Source organism: Pantherophis guttatus, chromosome 2 (assembly GCF_059756535.1).
Source record: "Pantherophis guttatus breed Tessera chromosome 2, ASM5975653v1, whole genome shotgun sequence".
NCBI classification, from domain to species: domain Eukaryota; kingdom Metazoa; phylum Chordata; class Lepidosauria; order Squamata; family Colubridae; genus Pantherophis; species Pantherophis guttatus.
The window spans coordinates 244,340,922-244,367,859 of NC_142064.1; the positions used below are offsets into that span (position 1 = coordinate 244,340,922).

At 37.6% G+C, this 26,938-nt stretch overlaps 1 protein-coding gene across 21 annotated transcripts in view; it reads left to right on the forward strand.

The window, feature by feature from the left end:
* The window catches only part of CADPS (calcium dependent secretion activator), a 453,285-nt gene that overhangs the window by 369,856 nt on the left and 56,491 nt on the right, over positions 1-26,938 (forward strand). For 12 of the 21 annotated variants that reach the window (XM_060684202.2, XM_060684207.2, XM_087883744.1 and 9 more), the window contains 4 exons: positions 2,084-2,158; positions 4,149-4,232; positions 17,353-17,385; positions 22,635-22,742. In XM_060684202.2, coding sequence (XP_060540185.1) covers positions 2,084-2,158; positions 4,149-4,232; positions 17,353-17,385; positions 22,635-22,742 — 300 coding nt within the window. Of the gene's footprint in view, positions 1-631; positions 647-2,083; positions 2,159-4,148; positions 4,233-17,352; positions 17,386-22,634; positions 22,743-26,938 lie in introns of all 21 variants that reach the window. The other 9 variants (XM_087883748.1, XM_060684201.2, XM_060684206.2 and 6 more) reach the window with 1 other exon arrangement.

Here is a 26,938-nt window from a genome sequence, read left to right on the forward strand (position 1 = left end):
AAACAACTAAACTATTAATCTAACGATAGAGTGAACTCAATTGGTGTAAGATGACATTATGATGGTGACTTAAATGTTAATTAAAGCTGGTAACTAGAACAGCCAAGAACCAATTTGATTCTGAAGTACAAAGTCAGTCAGGAAAGCTCCTTTCATTTTGGGAGCATCGCTCTTTCCAAGAGTCATTATCGTAAAATCCAGTGAGCAAGAGAGCTTAATAAATCTGCCCATTGAAACTCAAAAAATCAGCTGCCACACCACTGAACTGTTCATATGGTCTTTTTTTTTTTGTTTATTTGTTTGTTTCCAATTGTAACAAAATGATATTTCTCTGTCTCACTAGGATGTTCTATGTATGTGTCCTGTTCCTTTTTCAAAATCCCTTTTTGAATCTCTGCGCGATTCTCTCCAGTAGCAATCTCTCTGGTATTTCAGGAAAAAGGGAATTTATTCATAATTTCATTTCCTGTTGCTTATTGTTTCTGTGCATGCTGCTGCATTTTCATAGCCCCCCTGTTTATACGGTCCCATTCTTTTGAAGGTTTTGTTTTTATTTATTGTTTACCTTCATATGTTCTTTTTCCTGTCTTCTGCACCTTCCTCTTTATTTCTGTCCCCAATCATCTGAAAGTTTGCTAAAGAGTGGGTAAGTGTGTCCTTACATTTTGTTTTCTTTTCTTCCAAGTTCCTGTTGTAGAATGTGACTGTTCCATTGAAAAAAAAAAAAAAGCAAACACTGAGCAGCTCAAACTAGCAAAGGAACTTTAGTCAATGCTAAGGGACCAAGGTCTGACACATCTAATTGCCCCTCACACTCCTTTGTTCCCTAAAGCGCAATTCAGTATTTACCTCAGATCTGTCTATTCTAATGCTTTTTTGTTTTGTTTTGTTTTGATTTGATTTTTTTTTTTTGTATTTTAGATTTCTTTTTGCTTGTATATTAACATTTTAAAATAACATTAGCACAAACAAGTGGCAATAAATACAGTGACTAAGATCAGCACTTTCAATGTTTTATTTAATGTGGGGGAGAGGCGATGTGGAAGAAAATCATCGTATATTAAATATTTTGTCTGTTCTTGGCAAAACAAAAGAATAGTGTTTGTTTAGTCACCCAAAGACTTTATTTTTTTTGAAGAAAAAAGGAAGTGTGTTTATTACAAATTAGCTGAAAATGTTCTTATCTTCCTTGAAAACAACTCAGAACAAAGTAAGTTTGATCTGGTCAGTATTTGGGTGGAGGAACGGAGGGGGTGGAGGAATTCTGTGTAGAAAGTGACGTGGATGTTTTGTTGGTGTCAATCTTTTCTATGAGTTGGCATTGACCGAAGGCCCCAGCATGACCTAACTGGAGGGGTCCCAGTAGTGCACTTGCCATCTTTTGCATGACTCAGAACACCCATGTTTCAATCATTGTTACACTTGATCATAAAGGCCCCAATTCGCTCGAGTGCTTAACCAGCACATGAATTGGAATGCTATGTACTTATCTAATTTCTTTTCCAAAGGTGGATTCTAAAACCGAAAGTCCGCTTCCGGTCGTTCATACTCAATGGCTCCACATACTGAAGCTTCTCTGCTTCAATGTCACTCATCTATAGGTTTCCTCTGACTGATAACAGCTTTGGTCTGTGCCCCAAAACAGTTGTCATTGTGCTAGCCAGTGTTGAGCTGTATTTCAAGTTGTTATTTCAGACTTAAAGAATGAGCATCTTAACCGTAAACTGTAAACAACAGATGTAATGTGCTCTTTTACCGCTGGCGCTCTCTTATTTTCATGATTTACGTATAGCAAAGAGATGCTAGACGTTTATCCTGCATGCATTTGATTCTCCTTAATGTTGACTCAGCTGCATGCACGGAGTCAAAATTAGGATTTGACCAACATTCACAAATTCCCGTCAGAGGCTCCTTAGTCAAGGCATTGTGTATATGTTAATTCATTACTGGCCACTACATTAGAACACATGTTAATCAACATTCAAGTACCATAGTCAATATCTGCAGTAAAAGTAAATAGCTGTGTGTATTGCAATTGATTTAGACTAATAATATTTTACTTCCATTCTTCTTCCATCCATAGCACCAGTACCATTCAAAAATAGATGAACTAATTGAAGAAACCGTCAAAGAAATGATCACACTCCTTGTAGCAAAGGTAACGTTGAACCTCAGAGGAAGGGCTCCATGGTTAATATTATCCTTTAAAGGGAATACACACATTCCCATCCAAATGTGACACATTAAGACAATTAGGTGATTTGTTGTTTGTCATGAAATAAATCTAATGCCACTTAGTTTTGATAGATTGAACGTCTCATAATTGTAGACATTTTACAATTCTGGAAGAAGTTTTATTTGAGATTTTTTCCCCCCAAATACTGTAGTTCTTGAGGCAGTGTTGCTGACTTTATTCACATTTATTGTCAGTATTTTTATGCTTGGATTCTGTAGTTGTGAGGTCTGTTTTAAAAAAAAACTTTAGCAACAGTATTTGCTTAGTTTTTGCTTAGGGAAGTTTGCTTTCCTTACTACTTCCTTTAAGTGAGATGGGGAAAAAAATCCCTTCCCATAAGAAGACATTTGTTAATCATAGAGTTAATTTTAGACTGATTCAGTCATCCAGAAAAATCAATAGAAATTGTGAGCCATAGAGAGTCATATATTTGAAATGGGGAGGTACATAAATTGAAATAATAAATAAATAAATTTGACAAGTTGTAGATCTCACCTCTTTGGGCATCTCATCCATTTTCTCAACATCAACTACTAGTGGCTTTCAAAATATTATTTATGATTTTTAAGATTTAGTGTATCTTTTTATTGAATGGATTTAGAGAATATATTCTAGTGTATTGTAGTGTATGTATATTTTATTGGCTTGGACTATTTTGTGATATATGTATAATTTTTGTTCCTCTTTTGTTCCTCCTCATCCCCAAGTACTTGGTAATTCCATCAGAAATTTCATCCTGTCACAAGAGGAAATGGGCCTGGTGTAAATGCTAAAATATTCTAAAACAAAGCATTCTTTATACTCCTTGTGAATCTTTAATACATTTATTAAAGCCATCAAAGAGGAATGCTTGAATACCCCCATAATTCAGACCTAAACATTTGCCATACAGTATCTGTGGCATTAATGCAAGTTTATAAATTCTGCCAATACATTGGAATACTGTGGCTGCACTTAATGGAAGTCATTTGGGAGAAAAAGGTTAAAAGGTTCTAGGAAAACAACATATATAAGGCTACTACAACTATCTGTAGAGCAGAAGGCAGGTGTTATATCAGTAATACTAATATATATGTAATATACGTATGCTAATTCTACCAATAAAGAAGAATATTTGTAGCTCAGGTTGAACTGCGGGGTCCTTGAAACAACCAAGCTCAGAAAGCACCAAGGACCCCTCATATACTAATTCTAATTCCAATCAGGAATTGTTACTGGGAAAAACCATTGCTTATAAAATTCTTATACTTCCAGGTATAATAATCGGTCTTGACAAGCCTATTTATTTACATCAATGTTTTGCTTTAAAGTTTTAAAAAATGTTATTTACTTTGTTTATAAGTATAAATCACATAAACTAATATGTATTATAAATGCCCCACATTGTCTTCTTCAAAGTCTGTTTGTAGTAAGAGTTAATCTATGTGCGCTTGAACTGATGCCAAGAAACCCGGGATTGGACTGTCCCTTGTTCATTTTATGAAGTCATTCCTAATTTTATGAAAGTATTATTGAAGGTCAATTAAATAATCTTAAGTAATAACAGCATTAAATGCCAGAATAATGAATAAATTCCTTTAATAAGGAAATCTTGGCTTCTCTTTTGAAACTGATTACTCTATTAATTAGAAAATGAGGTTGGGGTGTTGTTTTTTTTAATCTCAGTGTATCAGTTAACATCCATTTGAGCAATTGTCCTATTTAGAAGACTGAGGATAGAGTTATAAAATCCCATTTACACCAATAGTCAGCTTCCTCAGCTGTCATGATTTGATGAAGAAGAGCTTCTTGTCGTGTGTGTGTGTGTGTGTGTGTGTATGCATGCACGCACAAGATGAGACAGAACACTTCTTATTTGGGATTTATTTCTGTTTTCTCTGCTTGAAATTTTCCTTTTTCCTTTTTTTTCCAGTTTGTCACCATCCTGGAAGGTGTGCTGGCCAAGCTATCAAGATATGATGAAGGGACCTTGTTTTCTTCTTTCCTCTCATTTACTGTAAGTTGGTTTGCTGACACTTAAAGAGTTGGAATAACTTGAAGCATCCTGGGAATTTTTCCTTGTTATTCCCTGACCCGGTTGTTAAGTGAATCTCACTGCAGTTGTTGTTGTTAAAGGAATCTCACTTCCCTATTGACTCTGCTTGTCAGGAGGTCACATAAGGGGATCGGGACACTGTAACATAAATATGAACTAGTTGCCCAGTGTCCAAATGTTGGTCATAGGGATGCTACAACAGTCGTAAGTGTGAAAAATGGTCAGAGGTCACTTTTTTCAGTACTGTTGTAACTTTGAAATGTCACTAAATGAATGGTTGTCTGTTGGGGCCTACCTTTATGCTACAGAGGAGAACACTTAGGGAGCTTAGGTGAATTTGATAGGTAGTCATTGTTGATCTCCAACAGCTACTACCTGAAGAGGGTGCCTCATAGTAAAGTCTGCCCTACTTATTAATGCTGCGTGATAAAGAGGAGGAGGTTATAGTTGGCAGAACGAAAATATTTGGAGCGCATATAGCAATAGCAATAGCACTTAGACTTATTTACCATCTTATAGTACTTTACAGCTCTTTCTAAGCAGTTTACAGAGTCAGCATATTGCCCCCAATAATCTGGGTCCTCATTTTACTGACCTCAGAAGGATGGAAGGCTGAGACAACCTTGAGCTACTGAGAATCGAACTACTGGCAATCGGCAGAATTAGCCTGCAGCAATATTAGCCTGCAATACTGCATTCTAACCACTGCATCACCATGGCTCTTATGTGACTTAGAGAAGTTAAAAAAACTGGATAGAGGGGGATCCAGGATGAGAAAGAAAATAGAAAGCAAGAAGAACTGTTTGAAAGTCATGAGGGAAAGATCCAAACATCCAAGAATTGAAGAGCTATGACTGGGGTTTTATGTGGTGCTTACTTACGAGACCGCCTTCTGCCACCAATAGCCTCCCACCGGCCAGTACGCTCGCACAGAGTGGGCCTCCTCAGGGTGCCGTCCGCCAGACAATGTCGGCTGGCGACCCCCAGGGGGAGAGCCTTCTCTGTGATGGCGCCCACCCTCTGGAACAACCTCCCCCCAGAGATACGTATAATAACAGACCTCCGGATTTTTCATCGGGCCCTGAAAACCTATTTATTTCAACTAGCTGGGCTGGCTTGAGTTAAATTTTAAATTGATTTTAAATTGGGTTGTTTTAATTTACGGCCAAAATATTTAATTATTTTAAACTGTTTTTAAATTTTTGTATGTTTTGTTTTTTACTTTGGCTGTTCACCGCCCTGAGTCCTATTTGGAGAAGGGCGGTATAGAAATGGAAACAAATAAATAAATTGGATGTAGTTGGATGGCGTACGGGTACTCCATGACTTACCACCTCAACTGAGGCAGTTGTTAAGTGAATTGCACCTCATTTTATAATCTTTTTCCCACAGTTGTTAAACGAATCACTGCAGCTATTAAGGGACTCATGCAGTCATTAAGTGAATCCCCCATTGTTGGCAGCCAGTTAGGAAGGTTACAAATGGTGATCAGTACATGATCCTAGGACACTGCAACCATCATAAATACATGCCAATTGCCAGGCGCCCAAATTCTGATAATGTAACCATGGGATGCTGCATTGATCATAAGTGTGAAAAATGGTTGTAAGTCACTTTTCTCAGTGCTGTGTTAACTTTGAACAGTCACTAAGCAAATGGTTGCAAATCAAGGGTATTATGTCTCCAGGAGGGAGGGAGGGAGGGAGGGAGGGAGGGAGGGAGGGAGGGAGGGAGGAAGGAAGGAAGGAAGGAAGGAAGGAAGGAAGGAAGGAAGGAAGGAAGGAAGGAAGGAAGGAAGGAAGGAAGATTAAAAGAGTTGATTCAGCACAACTAAAAGCCACTAAGTAGGGAAAGATGTAACAGAGCCTTTATTTTACCTTACATTACATAGTAATTAATTTGGATTCTTTATTAACTGCCTTTCAAGATACATTTTAAGCTGCTTTAAAATATAGCTAAAAGAAGCAATCAAGATTAATTAATTAATTAATTAATCAATTAACACAGCTGCCTGCAATTTCTGCAGGTTCGAATCTTACCAGGCTCAAGGTTGACTCAGCCTTCCATCCTTTCTAAGGTAGGTTAAATGAGGACCCAGTTGTGGGGGCAATAAGCTGACTTTGTATAAATATACAAAAGGATGAAGGCTATTGCTTAACGCATTGTAAGCTGCCCTGAGTCTCCGGAGAAGGGCGGCATATAAATCAAATAAAAATAAAAAATAAAAAAATAAAGATGAAAAATAAAACTCTATTAAATCTGGCAAAACCAACGTTTCTTCATTGCTGCAGTGCATACTATCACAGAGAATTTTGCAAAGAAAAAAAACAGAGCCGCATAAACTCATTCAAATTTATTTCAAATTAATCCAGCCATTATCTCAGAACTTCTGCCCCCACCAAGGGAAAATTGCAACTTAATTTTGGAAATTAATCCAAGTGGTTTTAGGAAGAGCATCTGCTGCTATTTCCCTCTCTGCGTGCCAGTTATGTTTGATTAAGAAAATAAAATGGCTATTGAATATTTTCTTTCTCAAGTCCAAGGAAAAAAGTTTTTTTCAATTTTTCAAGCTCAAGAGGTACAGCTTGCATACCCATTCTCAGCTTCTGCGTCCTCTGTTCTGTTCTTTTGCACGAAGAAATAAAAATAGAATGTCTATGAAGACATCAGAATGTCTATGAAGATTCTCAGTCATCCAGGTCATGCTTTTTTGTTTTTCTTTGAAGATATTTCGCTTCTCATCCAAGAAGCTTCTTCAGCTCAGAGCTGAAGTCTAGTTGCCTCTTGGAAAAACACCTTTGGGATCAAGATCAGAACAAGAACAGATGTTCTGCTACTGTCACTGGAAGCTCCCATTGCTCCATTTCGCCTAATCATAAAACTACATTTACAAATTAATGGAGTTGGAAGGGACCTTGTAGGTCATCTAGTCCAACCACCAACCACCCATCCAAGCAGACCCTACACAATTTTTGACAGATGGCAGTCCAGTCTCTTCTTGAAAGCTTCCAATGATGAAGCTCCCACAACTTCTGAGGGCAATCTGTTCCATTGTTGATTGCTCTCACTGTCAGAAAATTTCTTCTTATTTCCAGATTGAAACTCTCCTTGTTCAGTTTCCATCCATTATTCCTTGTCTGGTCTTCAGGTGCTTTGGAAAATAGCTTGACACCCTCCTTTCTGTGGCAGCCCCTCAAATATATATTATAGAATTAGTAGACATTTTTGCAGAACTAAAAGCAATAAAGAATGCAGCTGAAGGGAAAGATATTACCTCTTAAAATTAGAGACATTACCTATTGAAAGGTCATCGAGATGAAAATACCTTTATATGTTAAGGAAAGAAACACCAAGAGAAAACCTAATGAACATCAGGTAGCAATTTCATTTCTCTAATTTCAACATCCAATTTCCATCGGTGTTAGAAAATAATGTATTGGTTGGTTAAGCTTGCTTTTTCTTTGAGACAACTAGCAGCATAGGATATAGAAGTGCTCCTTTTGAAGGTTTGCGATTAACAGCTTCACCTCTATTAAACTGTTTTCTCTGGATCCAGTTTCTTCCTCTCTGGTATCACACAGGATTTTCTGAATGGTGACAAATGGATGACCCAGTGTGCATGCTGCAGATGGGTCAGTTTGGAATTTGGAGAACATCAAACTAGTTCTTAATTCAGGGAGATAATCCAAAAACCTAGGATGCTTTGGACTTTGCTGATTGACACAGCAAATACCAATTAGTGTGAGTTGCACAGCCTGACTTTAAATTTCTACATCCAGGCATTATTTATTTTATTTATTTTATTAAACTTGTATACCGCCCTTCTCCTACTGGATTCAGGGCGGTGCACAGCCAAAATAAAAAACATCCCAATACAAAATTTAAATTTTTAAAAAGAATTACACAACTTTGGCCCAAAATTTAAAACATCCCAACTAAAACCCATAGACAATTAAAAATATAACATCTCAAAAGGGAGGGGGATTACGCCAGCCCTGCTTGGTGGAAAAGAAAAGTTTTTAGGGCACGGCGAAAAGCCCGGAGATCTGGTCTCATGCGTATCTCCAGGGGCAAATCATCCCAGAGGGCAGGTGCTGCCACAGAGAAGGCCCTCCCCCTGAGGGTCGCCAGCCGACACTGCTGGCTGATGGCACCCTGAGGACACCCTCTCTGTGGGATCGTACTGGCCGGTGGGAGGCTATCGGCGGCAGAAGGCGGTCCCGCAAATACCCAGGCATTATGAAAGATTTCCTTTAAGCCTACTTAAAGAACTTAAAACACTGTTGGCCGACATGCCTTTAGAAATTGGGAGTTGTCATATGCAAGTCCTTGAAACCCAGTCATTGAAAATCACTGTCATTTTAGAGACAGTTCTATCCTATATCTTTAGAATAAAAATAACATCATGGATCAACGTTTTAAGATTTTTTTTTTATTTAAGCAATTTTATTGGTTTATAATATACCATACCAAAAAAAATACAAAAGCAAATAGTAGGAAAAATAGGGAAGGGAAAAGTATGGAACAGAGAGAAAAGAAGAAAGAAAAGACATTGACTTCCGATTCCCTTTGGTGCAGTAGAATAGGGTAGTAACATCAAACCACAATTTTTTACTTTTACATATTAGTTTAAACTAGTTATTTCTATAACAATAAATCTTATCTAATTGGTAAAACCCCAAATCAAAGTTTCATTTTTTTTTAACCTCAAGCACAAAGTGGTTTCCAAGTAGAAACAAAAGTATTTGTGTGTTTTTTTTCCGTGATCAAATCAGTCAGTGTTGAAAGTCTCTTACATACCTCATCAATCGATTAACAAATAGTAAAGGCAGTAGATCGGGTTATTGGGATTACTGAGTGACTAAGGGTGGCTGTGATCCAGCATTCTTGGATTGGATAGATGTTGTAACTCTTGTAGACCCAGTGGAGTTCATTTTTCTGGAGAATCCCATAAAGCAAGCAGCAGAAAATACACTTCTCCTGAGTGAGGTATGTTTCATATAAACTTTGTAGGACCATTTAAGGATACGATTTTCTTCATTGTGGATGCATGTTCAGAATAGCCAAAGGTATTTCTAATGACATCAGTAACACCCACACATATTCCATTGCAATCTATGCCTGTGAGAACAGCTGCTCCAGAACAATTGATGATAATATAATTTATACAATAATGTGTAACTGAAGAGTTCAAATACTTCCGGAAAGGAATGAAATCCAACATATCACGTAGCCGTGTATCAAGCAGCTATCAACAGATTGACCAAAAGATTGTCCAGATTTTCAAGACTGCTTTGCAACAAAAGTTGGGAGAAAATGTTGTATTGAATCAAAAGTATTCAAACTTCTTATTCTTCGTATTGCAACACAGTGTATGCAACAATACACAAGGCACCAACCATATTGCTCTAGCTGAACCTTACATTCCAGGATGTACCTTCTGAAACCTAATTCAAGAAGAAGCATTCAAGATAAACAAGCAAGTTGGTCAAGCAGCAAGTTCAGCAATTGTTTCAGGCTGAAAGATGACACTTTTCTATTGTAACTGGCAAAAGACTATAAAAAAGAACCAAACTGATAAAAAAAAAAGAAAGAAAGAAATGATCTTCTCTCTTATGTCATAGATACATGATAATATATGGAGACACATATTGATGAGCTGGAGAAATGGTAAATAAGAAATTGTTTGCAGAATCCATTGTAACTTCTACTTCTAGAGAGACATGCAAGTGGTGGTTGCTCCAGAGTCACCAGTAGCTTTGGACACACCAAACATTCTTGTCTGAGATAACGGACCTTACCCAAGTTATATATAAAAGCCACCATATCATGTAGATTGTATCTTGGCAGAGAAAGGTATAGGGACCGAGTCTTTCTTATTAAGTCTGTCTGTGATAGTTAATTAATTATGTTGGCTTGCCTGTATATGTTGTAATTTTTCCAAATTCATTGGAGTTAGTTCTTACAGAAGTTTCAGTAAAGTGAGCCACGTCTACCCATGAATTAAGCATCTTTTGTTTAATTGGTAGAAAAGACACAATAATAATAGTAAAAATAGTAATAGCAATTGTCCTCCTCATAGAACACCAAGCCATCTATTCTATTGTCCAGTATACTAATTAATCTAATATGAAAGTCATAGAAAATATATGCAGATGTCAGTAGCATAAGATTTTCAGCTCTTACTTTATTATGAGCCACGGTGGCGCAGTGGTTAGAGTGCGGCACTGCAGGCTACTTCTGCTGACTGCTGGCTGACTGCAATTTGGCAGTTCAAATCTCACCAGGCTCAAGGTTGACTCAGCCTTCCATCCTTCGGAGGTGGGTAAAATGAGGACTCAAATTATTGGGGGCAATATGCTGACTCTGTAAACTGCTTAGAGAGGGCTGTAAAGCACTGTGAAGCAGTATATAAATCTAAGTGCTATTGATATTGCTATCATGGTAGGCACATCTATTCCACATACTAACAAAATGTTGCAATGAACTTTCTAATCTTTTCTTTTAACCTTCAAGCTGGATATTTCAGCTCTTTTAGAAAGCACTTTAGCAGAAGCAAAATATGTCTGCTAAACCATGTGAGTAGCAGTTTTTGTTTTAATACATGACATGTGGAGCTTCTCTCCAGATGTCGTGCGACACTTGAACACTAAAACACTAATTTTGGCAGATTTCATTGCAAACAAGGAGACCACATCCTACAACATGAAGACACTTGTGAAAACAGCCATTCCAGTTTAGTTACTTCATTAATAGAAGTGTTGCCTCTACTGCAAGCACATTTTATACATCAAAATGTATATGTTAATAAACAGGGTCCTGAACCAGAATTGAACATTGAATGAGATATTGCTTAAAATATTTACATTAGCCCATTTACCTTGTTGAGTTGGAATGGATAGCTTGCTTTAATTTATCCAGAAAATAAGAGCAAAAAAAGAAAGGAGGTTGAGGATGTGGCACATGGTCTTACAACTCTTTAACGCCTACTAAACTATTATTTAACAAACTGAGGATTGAACAATTGAATGGATCCCCCAAATAAGACGTTATTGAGAAATATCTCATATGCTTATGATATTGTTCCTAAAGAAAGCTTAACATGTTAGCATCATTCCCATAGTTATCCCGGCAAATAATCAGAAATTATGTTACTGTTTATTATGTCTATTCAGTCTTCTACTGTAAAGGTAAATATATAATTCCATAAGGAGCGGGGGGGGCAATGTAGCTAGAGCATTTTTTAAAAAAAATTCAAAACAAGCAGCTTTCTCCCAACTTCTTTCATCAAACATTGTTCAGTTTCTTAGAAAATGACATGTCACCGGGGCTCTTATGACAAGTCGTTTTATCACCTAGTAGGATACCTTCATTTTCAATCCTTGCTGTGAAATCTATCTTAAAATTATTACATCAGTTTTCCTAATAGCATTCGCACTAACCACATCATTATAAAGTACTTGGGGGTGGGGGGGTTCTTCCTGTATGAGACAATGAGACATTATTCCATATTTGCTTGGATAGCTGAAGGAGAATGCTTTCTAACAGTCAGTGATGTGCCTTGGATCAAGCAGTCCAGTTATTTAAATAGGTATCTTTGCCTACGAAATGAATTGCACCAAGCTGTAATGACACCTGGCAAGGATCCATTTAATATGAAGAGCCTTTTCTCTTTGAAGAGGGAAAAAATGATTTCCTACATTAATTAAACCAGAGAATGTATTTTACCCTTGGGAGAGGTTACAAGCAATCTTATTTTTGTTCTGCACAAATTGTTGCCATAAACTGAGAAATTTCATGGGAAAGAAATCACATCGTTCCCGAAGTGCTGCAGCCTAGCCAAAAAAATTTTTAAAAAATGAAAACCACACAACACCCGGCATGTGGAAACTGCCATCTATCTAGCCAAAGTTTGCACTGAAGAAAAACAAGCAGTTGTGGTCGATTGGTTGTTGTTATTGTTGTTGTCATTTTAAAGTTTGTAGAGGCAATTGAGATGGGAATATGGAGCATGTACTGAATTATTGCTGTATTTTAGCTTTTATCCATATTTATCATGACAAATATTTGTTTCATTTTGCCATTATTTCAATGTCAGGGTTATTATTAAATAATTTATAGTATGTTCTGACTTTATTTTAACCAAGGAGTAAGCAGTGAGTTCTTATGACCACTGCAATAGATAATACAACATGCATTGATGACATAATTTAGCTAATTCTATTACTAGGATATCTAATATGCATTTAGGATCAAGAAACTTTCACCAAGTTCAGCAGCTTTATCTTCTTGGCCCTGTCTCCTCTTCTTAGCCCTCTTTTCAATTTTGTTTGATGATTTTTGCTGAAGAATTGGGTGGCGCGGAAAGGGCAAAATGTTAACTAGCTAATTAATGAAAAACAGCTGAATGGTGTGAATGGAAATCCTGACTGCAGGATCTTTTAGGAAGTGGGAATGATCTTATGCACTTGTTAAGTCAATCATGAGGTGTTTAGCAAATCCAACTTACTTAGAGAATTACAAATAACTAGAGTGGCTTATGGACTTTCCATGACTATCTGAGGTTAAAGGGCAGATTATGGCAGTCAACAACCTGCCTTAGAGCTTTTGGGAAAACGCCTTTTATAAGACGACAGGTTTATCCGCATTTTTCTTCCTGCCCTCGCCCACTGAAGTCTTGCCATGGGTCTGTGCTTTTTGCCCAAATGGACTTGTACTAGTAAACTTAATCTCAATAGCAGCTTGTGTATAGTTCTATGTAAATTTTTGATCACAAAAACGATGTCAGTTTGCTCACACTTGGGCTGAAGCCTTTATTCTTTCAACTTGAATGGAAAATGTAATCCTTACATGAAGTGGTTGATCTATGAGAGGATCCGGGCATCTGATTTTACCCAGAGATTTAGAAATATTTAGAAGCAGGTGAGTATTTTAAAACCCAAACAAGGATGGTGTTCGGTGATGTATTCTAATTAAATGCATATTTGTTTCAGAAATTCACAGCCTTGCAGATGGGATGCATTCTGGTACCCTCATCAAAGGGTCTCTCTATCCATCTGGAAGCTGTTCAGTTAGCTGTGTTCAATCAGAATTGCATGGAAATTTACACACACGCACACACACATACACACACACACCTTTGGATGCCAGCTGCAGAAATAGCCCAGTTGTATATATTACTCATCAGGGAAAGGAGCAGAAAAGGCTTTTGGCATTGTCAGACCAAAATAAAAAATTAAAAATGAATAAGTTAGCACAGGCAGTTTTGCTCCTTGCTTTCAGAAAGGTGCATTAGACGTGGAGAGTGGGGGTGGGGAAATATCATATCCCTCAGGGCTCCTGGGATATTGGGAACATTTAAATGCCAAGTCCAATTCTCACATACAATCAGATGCTCCCCTACTCCAGATAATGGTGGCATGGAAGAATCGCACGGAAGAATCCGAGGTGCAAAACCCCAGTAAAGCATCACTCGCTACACAGATGCTTTTGCTGCTGCTATTTTCACAATCACAGCTGCCCTTTTTGAAGCCACCCGGCTCGCAGAAATCCCAATGTGGTATTGACAAGTAGGATTTCTTTCACAACTGTTTTTCACATACTATTTCTCGGTGTAATTTTGTGGGTGATAAGGAGGTAAATAAAAAGCATCCAGTTCTCAGGTATGAATCCCAGCTCAGGGAGTGAGCTACTGCCTGTGTTGATTTAGATTTATTTAAGTGCTGAACTCAAACGACTGTCCTGTATTTAGGAAATAATGATGGTGTTCTTTCCAAATGAAATAGGCAACATAATCCACTATAAATTTGTATACAATCTGGAATGTTTCCTAAGGGTCCCACACAGTGATGGGATTCAAATAATTTAACAATCGGTTCTCTGCCCTAATGACCAGCTGAGTAGGCGTGGCTCAGTGGTCATGTGACCGTGTGGGCGTGGCCAACTCAACATCACTCACGTCGAAGGGCGCTTCGCCTTAGCTGTTACAATGTAATAAGGGTTAACCTGAGAGGCAGTTTCTGTAAGCAGGGGAATAAAGATTAGGCTAGAAACAACACCAGAATGTTTCTTTCCTGCCTTCCTTACAGGATTAGCCCTGTAAAGTGGAAAAAAAAACAAAATAAGATTTCTTCCAACAACCTGTTCTCCGAACTGCTTAGAAGGTTAACAACCGGTTCTTCCGAATAGATGCGAACTGGCTGAGTCCACATCTTTGCAGCTTATTTGGAATATTATAGAGCCTAGTATTTTTCTTTTCAGGAGCTCTGATTCCCATTGTAACAAATAACAGGGAAGATTTTCATCTAACATTGCAAAGGCCCTATAATAAATTGGTGTGTTTTCATTTACTATCCTATGATTGTTTTAAAGTTATGTTTAATGCATGTACCATTTTATATTTTTTTCCTTGAATAATTTTATTTTCTTTAATTATCATTTATTTCTCAATCCATCAAGCACTGCAGATGCCTTCAGATAGATGGGATGTGGGCAATAGTTTATTGTCCATCATTGGTTTGTGTGGTAGTCTTGAGATTATAGATGCTACTTTGCATTGAACAGAATGAACATGCATGGATTAAAAGTGGCTTTGGTTGCACTGGTGACACACTGGCCAAAATGTGCCCAATCTGATCAATGTAATCCCTACCAATTGTAGAAATGCATTGCTCTGCATGTATCAAAGCTATGACTAAGGCTAATAATTGAAGATAGCCCTTTACATTTTCCTAAACAGCATGAAACAAAATTCTTGATTGACTAAAGTTATGAGAGGTGGCAGAGGTGAATATATGTGGGTTCCATCTCATGATGGCCATGGGGTGATGATCATAACTTTGGGACCCATCTGGTGATGACCATGGAATGCAGAAGACTCTAATTTGTTGTGCAGTGAAGGTTGTCCAAACTGGTTCAGCTGATAAATACATACAGGGAAGTGAAGATATTAGTTTGATTATGAACAAAAAGGCTAAAACGTTTTGCAGAAAGTATGAACTGGTGTTATCTAAGTTGTTGTGGATATGTAGGAAGGACAGTAGGAATCCATCGATAGATGCAAGCAGCACTTTGGTGAATGGAAGAACCATATATGAATTTTAGGGGAAAATGTACAATTTTCTGAATGAATGGGATTCAGGAATTATTCTCATACTGATTGAATAGGTGGGAACAAAACAAAACAATGCAAAAAAAGTGATTGGGTCATTTACAGACTCTAGAAAACAGTGAAAGATACGTATCCGCTTAGAAAAAGATCAGTTTGTTTTGAACATGTGAATTAAGCATAAATCTCTTCAGGTGAGGTTATGAATATGTATCTAAAAGCATGATTAAGCTGATGGAAGAGTGAATTAAGGAAGGAAAAGGGATGTTGACAGATTCTGACAGACCATGTTTTGGTAAAGTCAATAACAGACTTGAAAGAAAAATAGATATAGAAGACAATGTTGAACAAATGGAGGAAAAGAATCTTGTGTGGACATATTATTAGTAAATAGATTAATCTCCCAACAGAATAAATAGAAAATGGCTATAAGGCAAAGTGAGCTGCTTGGAACAAAGTAAAAAAAAGTGTGTCCCAGAGAAAGTTCAGTTACATGAGTTGGAAATTTGAAAAATGACATGTGCTGGAAAAATAGGGGAAAAGGATTGCAGAGTCACAAAAAATGTATTAAAGAGAATGATTGCTGCAAAAATTAGGATGAGAAAAAGATACTGTATAATATGTTTAGAGAGAAAATGATAGATGCAAACAATGTCATCAAAGCTAGCTAGAATCAATTAAGAAACAAGCATGAAAATACAGGCCAATTTTGATTTATGTCAAGAGAAATATTAATAGTAAGATGAATGCAGTGAGAATAGGTGCTTCAGAATTATATCTGGAACAGAGGTTGGGTAAAATGAATGGATATGGGTTGATCATAAAAGTTAAGTGAATCGTATGAAAGAATTGCATTGAGGCAGTTTGATTGTATCAAGAAAATTAATGAGGATTGAATTATGAAACAAATATGTAAAAGTAGAGTGAATAGGAAGAGAGAGGAAAAGAAAGACTGGGGAAATGGTGATTGGATAGAATGCAACCCAATGGTAGATAAAAATAGTAGAAACAAGGATGGTTAGCAAGAATAAAAAGCATAGATGTCCAGGGAGGTTGGGCAAAAAGGATAAATGAGAAAAAATGTATCATTATGTACAACATTTGTACTTGCATCAAAATGTCATATACAGCTACATGAGGGCTCCAGCTTGCATTATGATGTCACAATGCACATTTCATCATCTCGATAAAATCTCAACACTGCAAGCACTCCTGGAACTTACAACATCGTTGCACCATCCCAATGGTCATGTGATTTACATTCGGATGTTTGACAACTGACTCACATTTATGACAGTTGCAGTGTCCCAGGGTCATGTGATCACTTTTTGCGACCTTCTGACAAGCAAAGTTAATGGGGAAACCAGATTCACTTAACAACCGTGTTACTACCCTGTTTCCCCCAAAATAAGACATCCCCTGATAATAAGCCCAATCGGGCTTTTGAATGCCTGGCAATAAGGCCAAGCGCTTATTTCAGGGTTCAAAAAAATATAAGACAGGGTCTTATTTTCGGGGAAACACAGTAATTTAACAACTGCAGTGCTTCATTTAACAAATGTATTAAGTCCTAAAACAGGGGAAAACTCACTTAACAAATGTTTCACAAACATTCACAAATGTTTTGGGGCTCAATTGTGGTTGTAATCCAAGGACTACTTGTATCTGGAGTGGTAGAGTGAATGCTGTTGATGTAAACTAGATACAATTGTATTTCCCTTTCCTCACTAATGCTTTTATTCCTTCAGTTCATAATTTCTTTCTGAACTTTGCACAAGATAGCTTACTTCAAAAGGGAATTGCTTGTTGTATATAAATGTGTGTGTGTGTGTGTCTGTGCCTGCCAAATACCGTAAATTAAACTTGTCACTTGTTATTTTCTAACAATGCTGCACGTACCATAATTTGTTTTCCTATATTATTTTATTAGTGTAAAAGTAACAAATTTTAATGTCTGCTGTGTTTCTATTTTAGGTGAAAGCAGCTTCCAAATACGTGGATGTGCCCGTAAGCTTTATTTAAATATAGCACTCTCTTTTTTTTTTCCTTCCCACCCTCTTTGTAATGGAAGTGATGCCTTTTTACAATGATTACCGTGATTGGCTCTTCTCTTAATCAATGATGATAATGAGATTTTTCATCAAAAGTTTATGAGAGCTGATCCTTTTTGGAACTTTCTCAGTGATCCTTGGGAAGTCTGGTATCTCTGTCCAATAAAACATATGTTAAAAGTAAATGTTATGCAGTGAAAAATATGGAACAAAGATGATAAACATTTGTGATGTCTTTCATTATAACCATACACTTTGTAAATTATCCATCTCAGATCACAAAACATGATCACTCTTCTTTGAGATGTGGAAGAACTTTTAAGGACCGGTACGAATTGGCTGTAACCTGGCCTTTTTTGCAAAGAGAGACCTCAAGAAGGAGATCAGAGTAAACAGAGTTTATAATGCAGTCTCAGAGACTCTAGGACAGTGATAGTGAACCTTTTCAGCACCAAGTGCCTAAAAGGGAGCACTTCGCATGACCGCACGCGACCAGGAAGAGGAGCTGCCCAGGGCACATGCGCATGCTGGAAAATGAACTTCCGGTTTTTGGCATGTGCATGCGCGCCGGCCAGCAAGTCTTCCAGTTACTGCCATGCATGCACATATGCCGATCAGCTGGCCAGCGCACATGTTCACGCCAGAAAATGGAAGATCAGCTCTTCCGGTTTCCGGCACTGCCACACGCACAAAGGCCAGCTGATCATCGCATGTGCATGCGCGCCCAAAATCCAGAAGATGAACAGGCGATGCCACATATGCCAGACGACATGGCTCCACGTGCCGCTTCGGACACACGTGCCATAGGTTCGCCATCACGGCTCTAGGAAGTTCCTGTTGGATCACATTGTCATTGTCAACATCTTGAAGTAGTGAAGGTTTCCAAGGCTGAGATGGAGGCAGGCTAAGTATGGGATCAGCCTGGAGGAAAAGGCATGTGAGGTCAAAGAAGGAAACAGGGAGGTAATTCTTCATTTTGGATGGAAGAACATTACTGCGTAAAAAATCAAGGCAGAGTGTAAAGAATGCTGATGTGGAAACCCTTGAGCTCCTAACCAGGAACAGCAACTCAATTTAGTCTTTCAAAAACCAGAGAAACTGACACTAGATCGATTCTCATTGTTATTACTGGGTACAAATCTGATGGGCCTCTTTCTTTGCCAGGAGGCTTCCTTGGGTTTTGTGCCCTTTCTTCCAGGAATGACCAAGTAATTGGAGAGGGCTTGAAATACAGCAAAGCCTGACATAACATTGTTTGAAGTGAATAAAAGCTCTACATCAGAATCCAGACTTAGCAGGTGCTCAGATGTTTAAAGTGGTAGACAAACAAAGCTAGAATGAGTGGGCCGAAATGGAATTATGTTTGTTTTACGTTCCGCGGCAAACAGTTCCAACAGATTGTTTTACTGTTGCACAATATAATAAGAAATTATTACTGTTACTATTATTATTAATTTATTTTTATTTATTTTATTTATTTATTTATCAAACACATTGCTATCTCATCATACTGCCAAGGGAACAGCCAAATAAGAGGTAGCATAGCCCACAGTTGGATAGCAGATAAGGCAAGAAGTCAGAAGAGACCATCCCTAGTTTCTCAGGCTGTAAAGCCTGCGTTTGTGTGTGTGTGAGAGAGAGAGGGAGAGGGAGAGAGAGAGAGAGAGATTGAGATTGTACTTCATGCTTACAAGATTGATGTCAGCCACACAGGGTAAACCAGATAGGAATCATAACCACATAAGCTAATTCTACTTTATTGTAGAAGCTACGTTGACAGACTCATGCAAGTGTAAGAGTGCAAATTTCTCTCTGTCTCTTTTACAGCCCCATCTTGAATGTGTTAACTGTCATTTTAATATTTATTTTCCTAAACAGCCTTTTAATTTTAAGGCAGAAATAATTTTTGAGGGGAAAATGGTGAGTGGTAGATGATAAAATAAAATAAAATAAAATACAATACAATACAATACAATACAATACAATACAATACAATATAACACAACACAACACAACACAACACAACACAATAATATAATATAATATAATATTTATATAACATATAAATATTAATATAATATAATATAATAAAGTTAGTTTGTAGAAAGGTCTTCAGATTGGTCTTTAATAAATATATTAAATATTGTGTGTGTGTGTGTGTGTGTGTGTATAAAAAGACCAGGTTGAAGACTTTTCTGCAAAATAACTTTATTATTCCTTTTTTTTAAAAAAAAAGTAAATGATGCTGCAGCCCATTATTTAGAGCTTGGATTAGATTGCAAAGAGTCCTCAAAGATCTCAGGCAAAGCACTCTGCATACCTGAAATTAACATTTAAATTAAGTTAAAGTGCAAGTTAAATTAAGTTTAAGTTGGAGTCAGGGATTATGATTGTTAAAGCGGAAGACAATTGCAGGCGTTTGATTTTGAGGATTTATAGATAAGAGCCCCTGCTCTAAATTTTCATTTCCAAATTGTGTGTACCTATATCCATATTTATTAAGATGTACACAGAAAGTAAATATAAATTATATGGACTGTGGCTGAGTGGGAAATTTCTTTCAATATATCTTTATGGAAAAAAGGCAGGGAAAATTTAAATATATATTTATATGCCTTTATTTTATTTTTTCACTTATCCTAAATGTTGATTTTTATTTTATAGTGTTACATATCTGTTCATCTAAATATGTCCTTCTCACTCATAAAGCCCAGTGAGATATTCCTGATATTATCCTATTTTAGCCTCACAACCACTCTTTAATGTAGAGTGAGATGGAAGATCTCCTTTCCACTGAACATTAAATGGAAGCAAAGTTTAGCAGCCATTTTCCTATAGTTGAAACTCATTTTTTTTTCCTGCCTGTGGGTAGGGTAATCTTGCAGAAAAAGCCACCTTAACAATTAACTTAGTATTAATAATTGCTTTGTATACAAGGAAGGAAAGTAAACCAGAACACCATGGCTTAGGCATGTTAAAATCACATTTCCAATTTTGTCATTTTTCTAGATTAGCGATTTTTTAAAAAAAAATCAATAGAGACCTTTCTTCCTGTAATATCAAAAATCCTCTCTTCCTTTATGCACGCACAGAGGCAGAAATGTCATCCTTAAAGAGGAAAACAAGAAGAAAGTAGTAGAGAATTTGAATTATTTATATTGTTTCACAGATAGATTTTTTTTATTTATTTATTAAATTTTTATATCACCCATCTCCCTACAAGGTGACTCTGGGAGGCTTACCGTTACCGCCTTGGATTTACAGCATTTTTAGGTTAGCTGTGCCATTCTGTCTGCCCTTTTGAATTGCCAATATTATTAATGGGAAACTCTGTCCCACCCTACCAACATACATACCAACACACACAAACTAACTCTTTGCAGAAAGAAGCAAGCTGCAGCCAAAATCGGGCCTTCCAATCTAGGTAAAAGCTTTGCTCTCTTATACCAACCAACCAACTTTTCTCCTGTCTAATTCTGAAAAGTTGGTTGCTGAGAATTAAACAGTTGCAGCACTCATCCATTTTATTATTATTATTATTATTATTATTATTATTATTATTATTATTATTATTATTATTTATTACAACCTTAGTGCAGTTCACTTGCTGGAAATTGCCTTGAAAAAATATCATCATCATATTGTACTGTATATTGTTCTCATTGTTGGAGGTTTTTTTTTTTTAAATTAATACCTTGTCATTGTTTCAGTAGGTGTTAAAAATGTTACTGGCATCTTAGAGCCAATCATTGCCCTTTGCTTGATAATTGTATTTCTATGTTTATATACACAAACGTGCACACACACACACACACATGTGCACAAATGTGCATGTGCACGTACACACACACACACACACACACACACACACACACCAAGTTATGCACACACCTTCCTACTGTTTCTCAAACTTCCTAATTTTCACCCAGGAAATGGGTGTTAACTAACTTCAATTTACAGTGGATGACAATCACATCTCATTGAGAAATGATACTTTGTGATCTGCAGTAAAACACAGTAATAAAAGTAATGACACCCGTTATTATGAAACTTCCCATGTGCCACCAACATTTAAGATTTGTGTGGCAGCGTTTATAATGACTCTTATTTTAGCATTTTAATGGGTTTCCTTTGAGATGAGTTTGATTCCATTATATCAAAACATCCAGCTTACTTAGTGATTGTTTTTTTCCCCACCAAATTATTTCCTTTATTAGCTTCTGGTGAGCATAATACAAACTGTCATAATCATTACATATCTTGCAAACTTTATACATTCAGATTTAAGGGAATTTGGTGTGTTGTAGCTTCACGGGAATGACAGGAGATGAATGGAGCAGTTTTATACTTGCTTACTCAAAAGGCAATCTATTTTGAATAGGACTTATTCCCACAACGAAGGTTGCAAATGCATTGGAAATACGTTTAGGATACAAGCTAACCCAAATTAGCTAAAATTAAAGGTCTGTTACTTTCATTGGGCTAAAGTAAAGTACCTCATTTCAATCAGCAACTATACACTGGCAACCTATATCTATCACTTTTTTAAAAAAAATTGATTTATATGCCGCCCTTCTCCGAAGACTCAGGGCAGCTTACAATGCGTTAAGCAATACTTGAATGTTTTTGGTGTTTTTGACAGGTAGGAAATAGATTTTGGGGGCGGGGGGGGTTATAGAATAACTCCAAATGATATTTTCTTTTTAAATATATCTGTTTGATTGGGTACTCAAACCTGAATGGTTTGAGTACCCCTTTGAGTACCTTTGGCCCATTAGATTTGAATAGGTCTGAGGGTTCCCTTTTTCATATTAGAGAGGATTTTCTTGGAGAAGATGATTCTAAAGAGATGACGATGAAGCCACATGAGTTGTTGTTGCTAATTAGGTCAAGAAGAGAAGGAAGGACTGAGAGAGACAGAAAGAGAGATTTGACTGAGCTATGCAAACCAAAGGCTTAGATGCTTTAGCTACCTGCTACACACAGCAGAAAGATTTTGCTGGTTCCCAAATAGGTCTCAATGTGTCAACTAGAAGGGACACATACATCAGGCCGTAATGTGAAGGGAATAGAAGAAGGAGAATATAGTGAAAGATGCTCACCACTGAATAAACAGGCTGTCTTGGAGATATGCCACGTTCATGCTTCTTTCCTCCTTGTTTCCCTCTTAATTTCCTCTCCTTCTCACTCTTTTTCTCTATGCAGAAACCAGGGATGGACGTTGCTGATGCCTACGTGACCTTCGTTCGCCATTCTCAGGACATTCTGCGTGATAAGGTCAATGAGGAGATGTATATAGAAAGGTTATTTGATGTAAGTAAATGCCCCCTCCAGCTTGGAGATCCAAGAGGGAGAGCTGCAAAATGTGACAAAATGAGACAGGAGGATAAGTCACATTTTGAAAGAAGTGATTAATGATAGTATTCTCTCTTTTTTTTCCTTTTTTGTTGTTTTCTTCTTTATTTTTGAAGGAAATTTCTGTTTTTTCTTTTTCTTTTTTTCTGAATGATACTCAACCTATCTGCTACTTGTCTGCTCTAATGCCTTACTCCAAGCCACTTTGACTTACTTTCCGTCTGTTTAGATTTTAGGATAAGAGCACCTTAAATCAATGCTTATCACTCTGACCTAAGAATGTATCAGCCATTTTTCTTAGCCTTAAACTCTTGTTCCCCAACTGGGAGAGAAGGTAAACACTCAGGAAAAAGTACATTTGTGATCTAATTGCGAGTAAAACTTTTTGCTGAAGGACCAGCAACTTTAACCATGATTTGACCCATTTTTTTCAAAAATTAAAACGAACATACATTATTAGTAGTAGTAATAGTAGCATTAATATTCTTATTAATAGAGACAGTTGTGATTTGGAATATAGCTGTATAGCTTTCAATTCAAAATTAGTTCAAAAATATTGGAATGTTTCTGTATCCATTTTCCAATCCGAATAAATAAGGTTAATTTTGAGGTCGGATGCAATTCCAACTATGAAAGAAGATGTAGCACCCAATTATTTTAAAGAATTAACTCCGATTTTATTTGAATGTCATGTATTTCACAGTTTCTTCATCTTTCTGATGCTTTTTCCCCCCCTCTAGAATACTATTTTTTGTCCTAACAGTAATTGTATAGCCCAGCATTCCAATTTACAGCAGGTGCTTAATATTCTTGCTCCAGTCACTTGTTAGGAATGCATGTTTCTTTGTGTATGTGTTTGTGCAATTGTACAACAGCTGCCTTTGTCTTTGCTATCCATGCTCTAAGTTCTCTGCCCTCCCCTGTGTTCTGGTGTCCCAATTCGAATACCTTCAGATTCTCTGCAGGTTTGTTTTACCTGTTTTCTTGCTTACATTGGATTGAAAAGCTGTCTGTCTGCCGTGTCCACCTTCCCCAAATTTTCCCAATTCCTCTTATGATTGATTCTCGTCTTTATTCCCATTTTCCTTCCCACTGAAGCCTCTTCCAACTGCATAATTCCCTTTGTTCAGTCCTCCTTCCCCCCCCACCCCCCGCAAGATTAAAATGGAACTTATCTCCCATGTCAAATGTTTTATCACATTATATCAAGTGGCATGAATTGGAGTCAAATAATCTTCCTGTGTATATCTACTAGCATGACCCATATCCACCGAGAATGCCTCATTCATGCATAAAGCTCTCCAGAGATTCCTTTCCTCTTAAGAGAGTTTAAATGTGAGACGCAAATCACCTTTCCACTTGAGGCAGTCCTTTTCTCTCAGTTACAGACTTGCTAGCCCTCTCCCTGTTGCCGTAAAAATTCTCCAGTTAGCAAAACATTTCCAGGGATTGTTCTTTTCAGGGGTAACCTTTGCACTGAGTATTTTCCAGTTTGTATCTCAGCCAATTGCCTTGAACTCCTCAAACAGAATAAGTATCTGAAATAATTCAGTTCAATCACATCACAACTGTATCACAATTGATATTAATAAGGGCCTTGGGTACCATTTATATAGAGCAGGGGTCAGCAACCTGCGGCTCCGGAGCCACATGCGGCTCTTTGCTGTGGCTCCCTGTCAGGTGATCCCACCAATGGCTGGCCCCACTCCTCCCCTCCCAGTCACTCCTCGCCTGGTCTGAGAAGGTAAGGGTGACTGCGGGGGATGGAGAAGTGGCCAGGGCAGAGACAGTGAGATACAGAGAGAGGGGGAGAGAGAGAGACAGAAAGAGATACAGAAAGAGAGGGAAAGAGAGGGGGGAGGGAGGGGGGAGAGAGATAGGTCAAAAGGATTTTGTGGTTCCCAGTGTTTTTTAACAACTGATTCTCTGCCCTAATGACTGGCTGGGTAGGCATGGCTGGGGGGGGGGGCGGTGTCATGTGACTGGTGGAAGTGAGTGACATCAAGTTGGCCATGCCCACCCAGGTTTTGTGGCTCCCGGTATTTTCTTTTCTGTGGGAAACGGGTCCAAATGGCTCTTTGAGTGCTTAAGGTTGCACACCCCGATATAGAAGAAAAGAAAGGCTGTTTAATAAATAAATGTGTTTTTATCTAGACACCCTCTCGGCAGAACAGGGACTGTATTACAAAAGGTAATTGAGGCACATTTACAAACCATACAAACCCCATAGGAAGATACGGTATACACTGGACGACACTGGGGACAATTTGTGTCTCTTTTGAGGAACATTTCCAAAAAAGTGGTAAAGCATAGAAAGGGAACCTGTGGCTCTTGAAATGTTTTTAGGGGGGTGTGCAGGGAGGCAGTCAAAGTCAAAATGGAATCCCCAACCATGCAATCAAAGCCCCAACCTTTTTTTCATACATTGTATTAAAAAAAAAAAAAAGAAGGAAGGAAGGAGTTTTGATCACATGGTTTGGACGACCATCTTGATGTTTTTGTTCCCATCCTGTGGGAACAAAATGAATGTTGTTCAATGGAAAGTCCCAACTGCCCCGTTATGGTAATGGTGGAAGATCACTGAGAGCTTTATTTGAAGGGTTTGATTGTACTACTAAGAACCATGCCTATAATATTCTTGATGTTCCCTTTTGGGAATAAACACCTTGCCCATTCAGGTCCTTGCTTTTTGTAAAATCCAAAAACATCCATTATATACACAAGCCTTCACTAGAGAGGGACCACTTTGCTGCAAAAACAATGAGGTCTTTTTGCCCAAAACCCTTAGATTTTAGTTCACACACATTGTGGTGATGTCTGGTCTGCAGAAATATAGTAAATACAATAATTCCCAGTGTCCCATCATTTCCCAGTCACCATCCTTTTTGAGAAAGCACAACTAATCATTATATTCTTTTTATCATGATAAACTGGTTTCATAAGGATTTTGGTGGTTGCTTTTTGAGATGACAAAAAAAGGGGGGGACGCGGTTGCTCAGTGGCTAAGACGCTGAGCTTGTCGATCGAAAGGTTGGCAGTTCAGCAATTTGAATCCCTAGTGCCGCATAACGGGGTGAGCTCCCGTTACTTGTCCCAGCTTCTGCCAACCTAGCAGTTCGAAAGCACGTAAAAAATGCAAGTAGAAAAATAGGGACCACCTTTGGTGGGAAGGTAACAGTGTTCTGTGCGCCTTTGGCATTTAGTCATGCCGGCCACATGACCACGGAGACGTCTTCGGACAGCGCTGGCTCTTCGGCTTTGAAACAGAGATGAGCACTGCCCCCTAGAGTCAGGAACTACTAGCACATATGTGCGAGGGGAAACTTTACCTTAATTTGAGATGACATAAGAATTTTCACCTTCATCTTTCACAGGATACAAGAATTCATTCTTCTCTTGATAACCTAAAACAGACTTCCTCCAAGCTAGCCCTGTCTAGGTATTTGGTTTACAAGTTCCACTAGTGCCTGCTGAGTGACAAATGATCAAAGATCTGGAGAGGATCAAGTTGGATGAAGCCATTTTAATGCCTATGAATCTGGCCAATTGACAAAGTTGGCTTGGCTTATTTCAGAATCAGAAATGCCAAAGCAGCAACAAATGTTTATTCTCTCTTTTCTTTCCATTTGATTATTTCCCTTCCCTGCCTGGAATATTTTTTAAATGGCATTTTATTAATACTGTTATTAATACATTTACTGAACTGTTAATTTTGCTTTTTTTTCCCGTTTATTCCTAAAATCATCCACTTTATACTGCATAATACTTATTTCCTTTATAAAGCCTTGTTCCTATGGGTTAGAATAGCAGGATTATTTTCATTGATGGTATTATCATATGCAGGAAAGTATTTAAATATTATTGTGCAGTCCACCCTTGAATCACATTTGTTTTGTAACTTAAATTTATTCTGGAAAACAAGCCATTAAAAATTTGGTTCAGATTGCTGGAGGATATTGTGATGGTCTACAATTAGCAACTAATAAGGGTCATTTTATTTTCCAGGAATTGTTTATTGAAATACAACAATTTTTTTTCTTATCCATTAAAATTCTAGCCACAGAGAAGGAATAATGATAAAGAAAGGATCATTTATAATATACAGCTGTAGTTTAGGGCCACATATGTCCATCCACATATTTATATGCTATGCC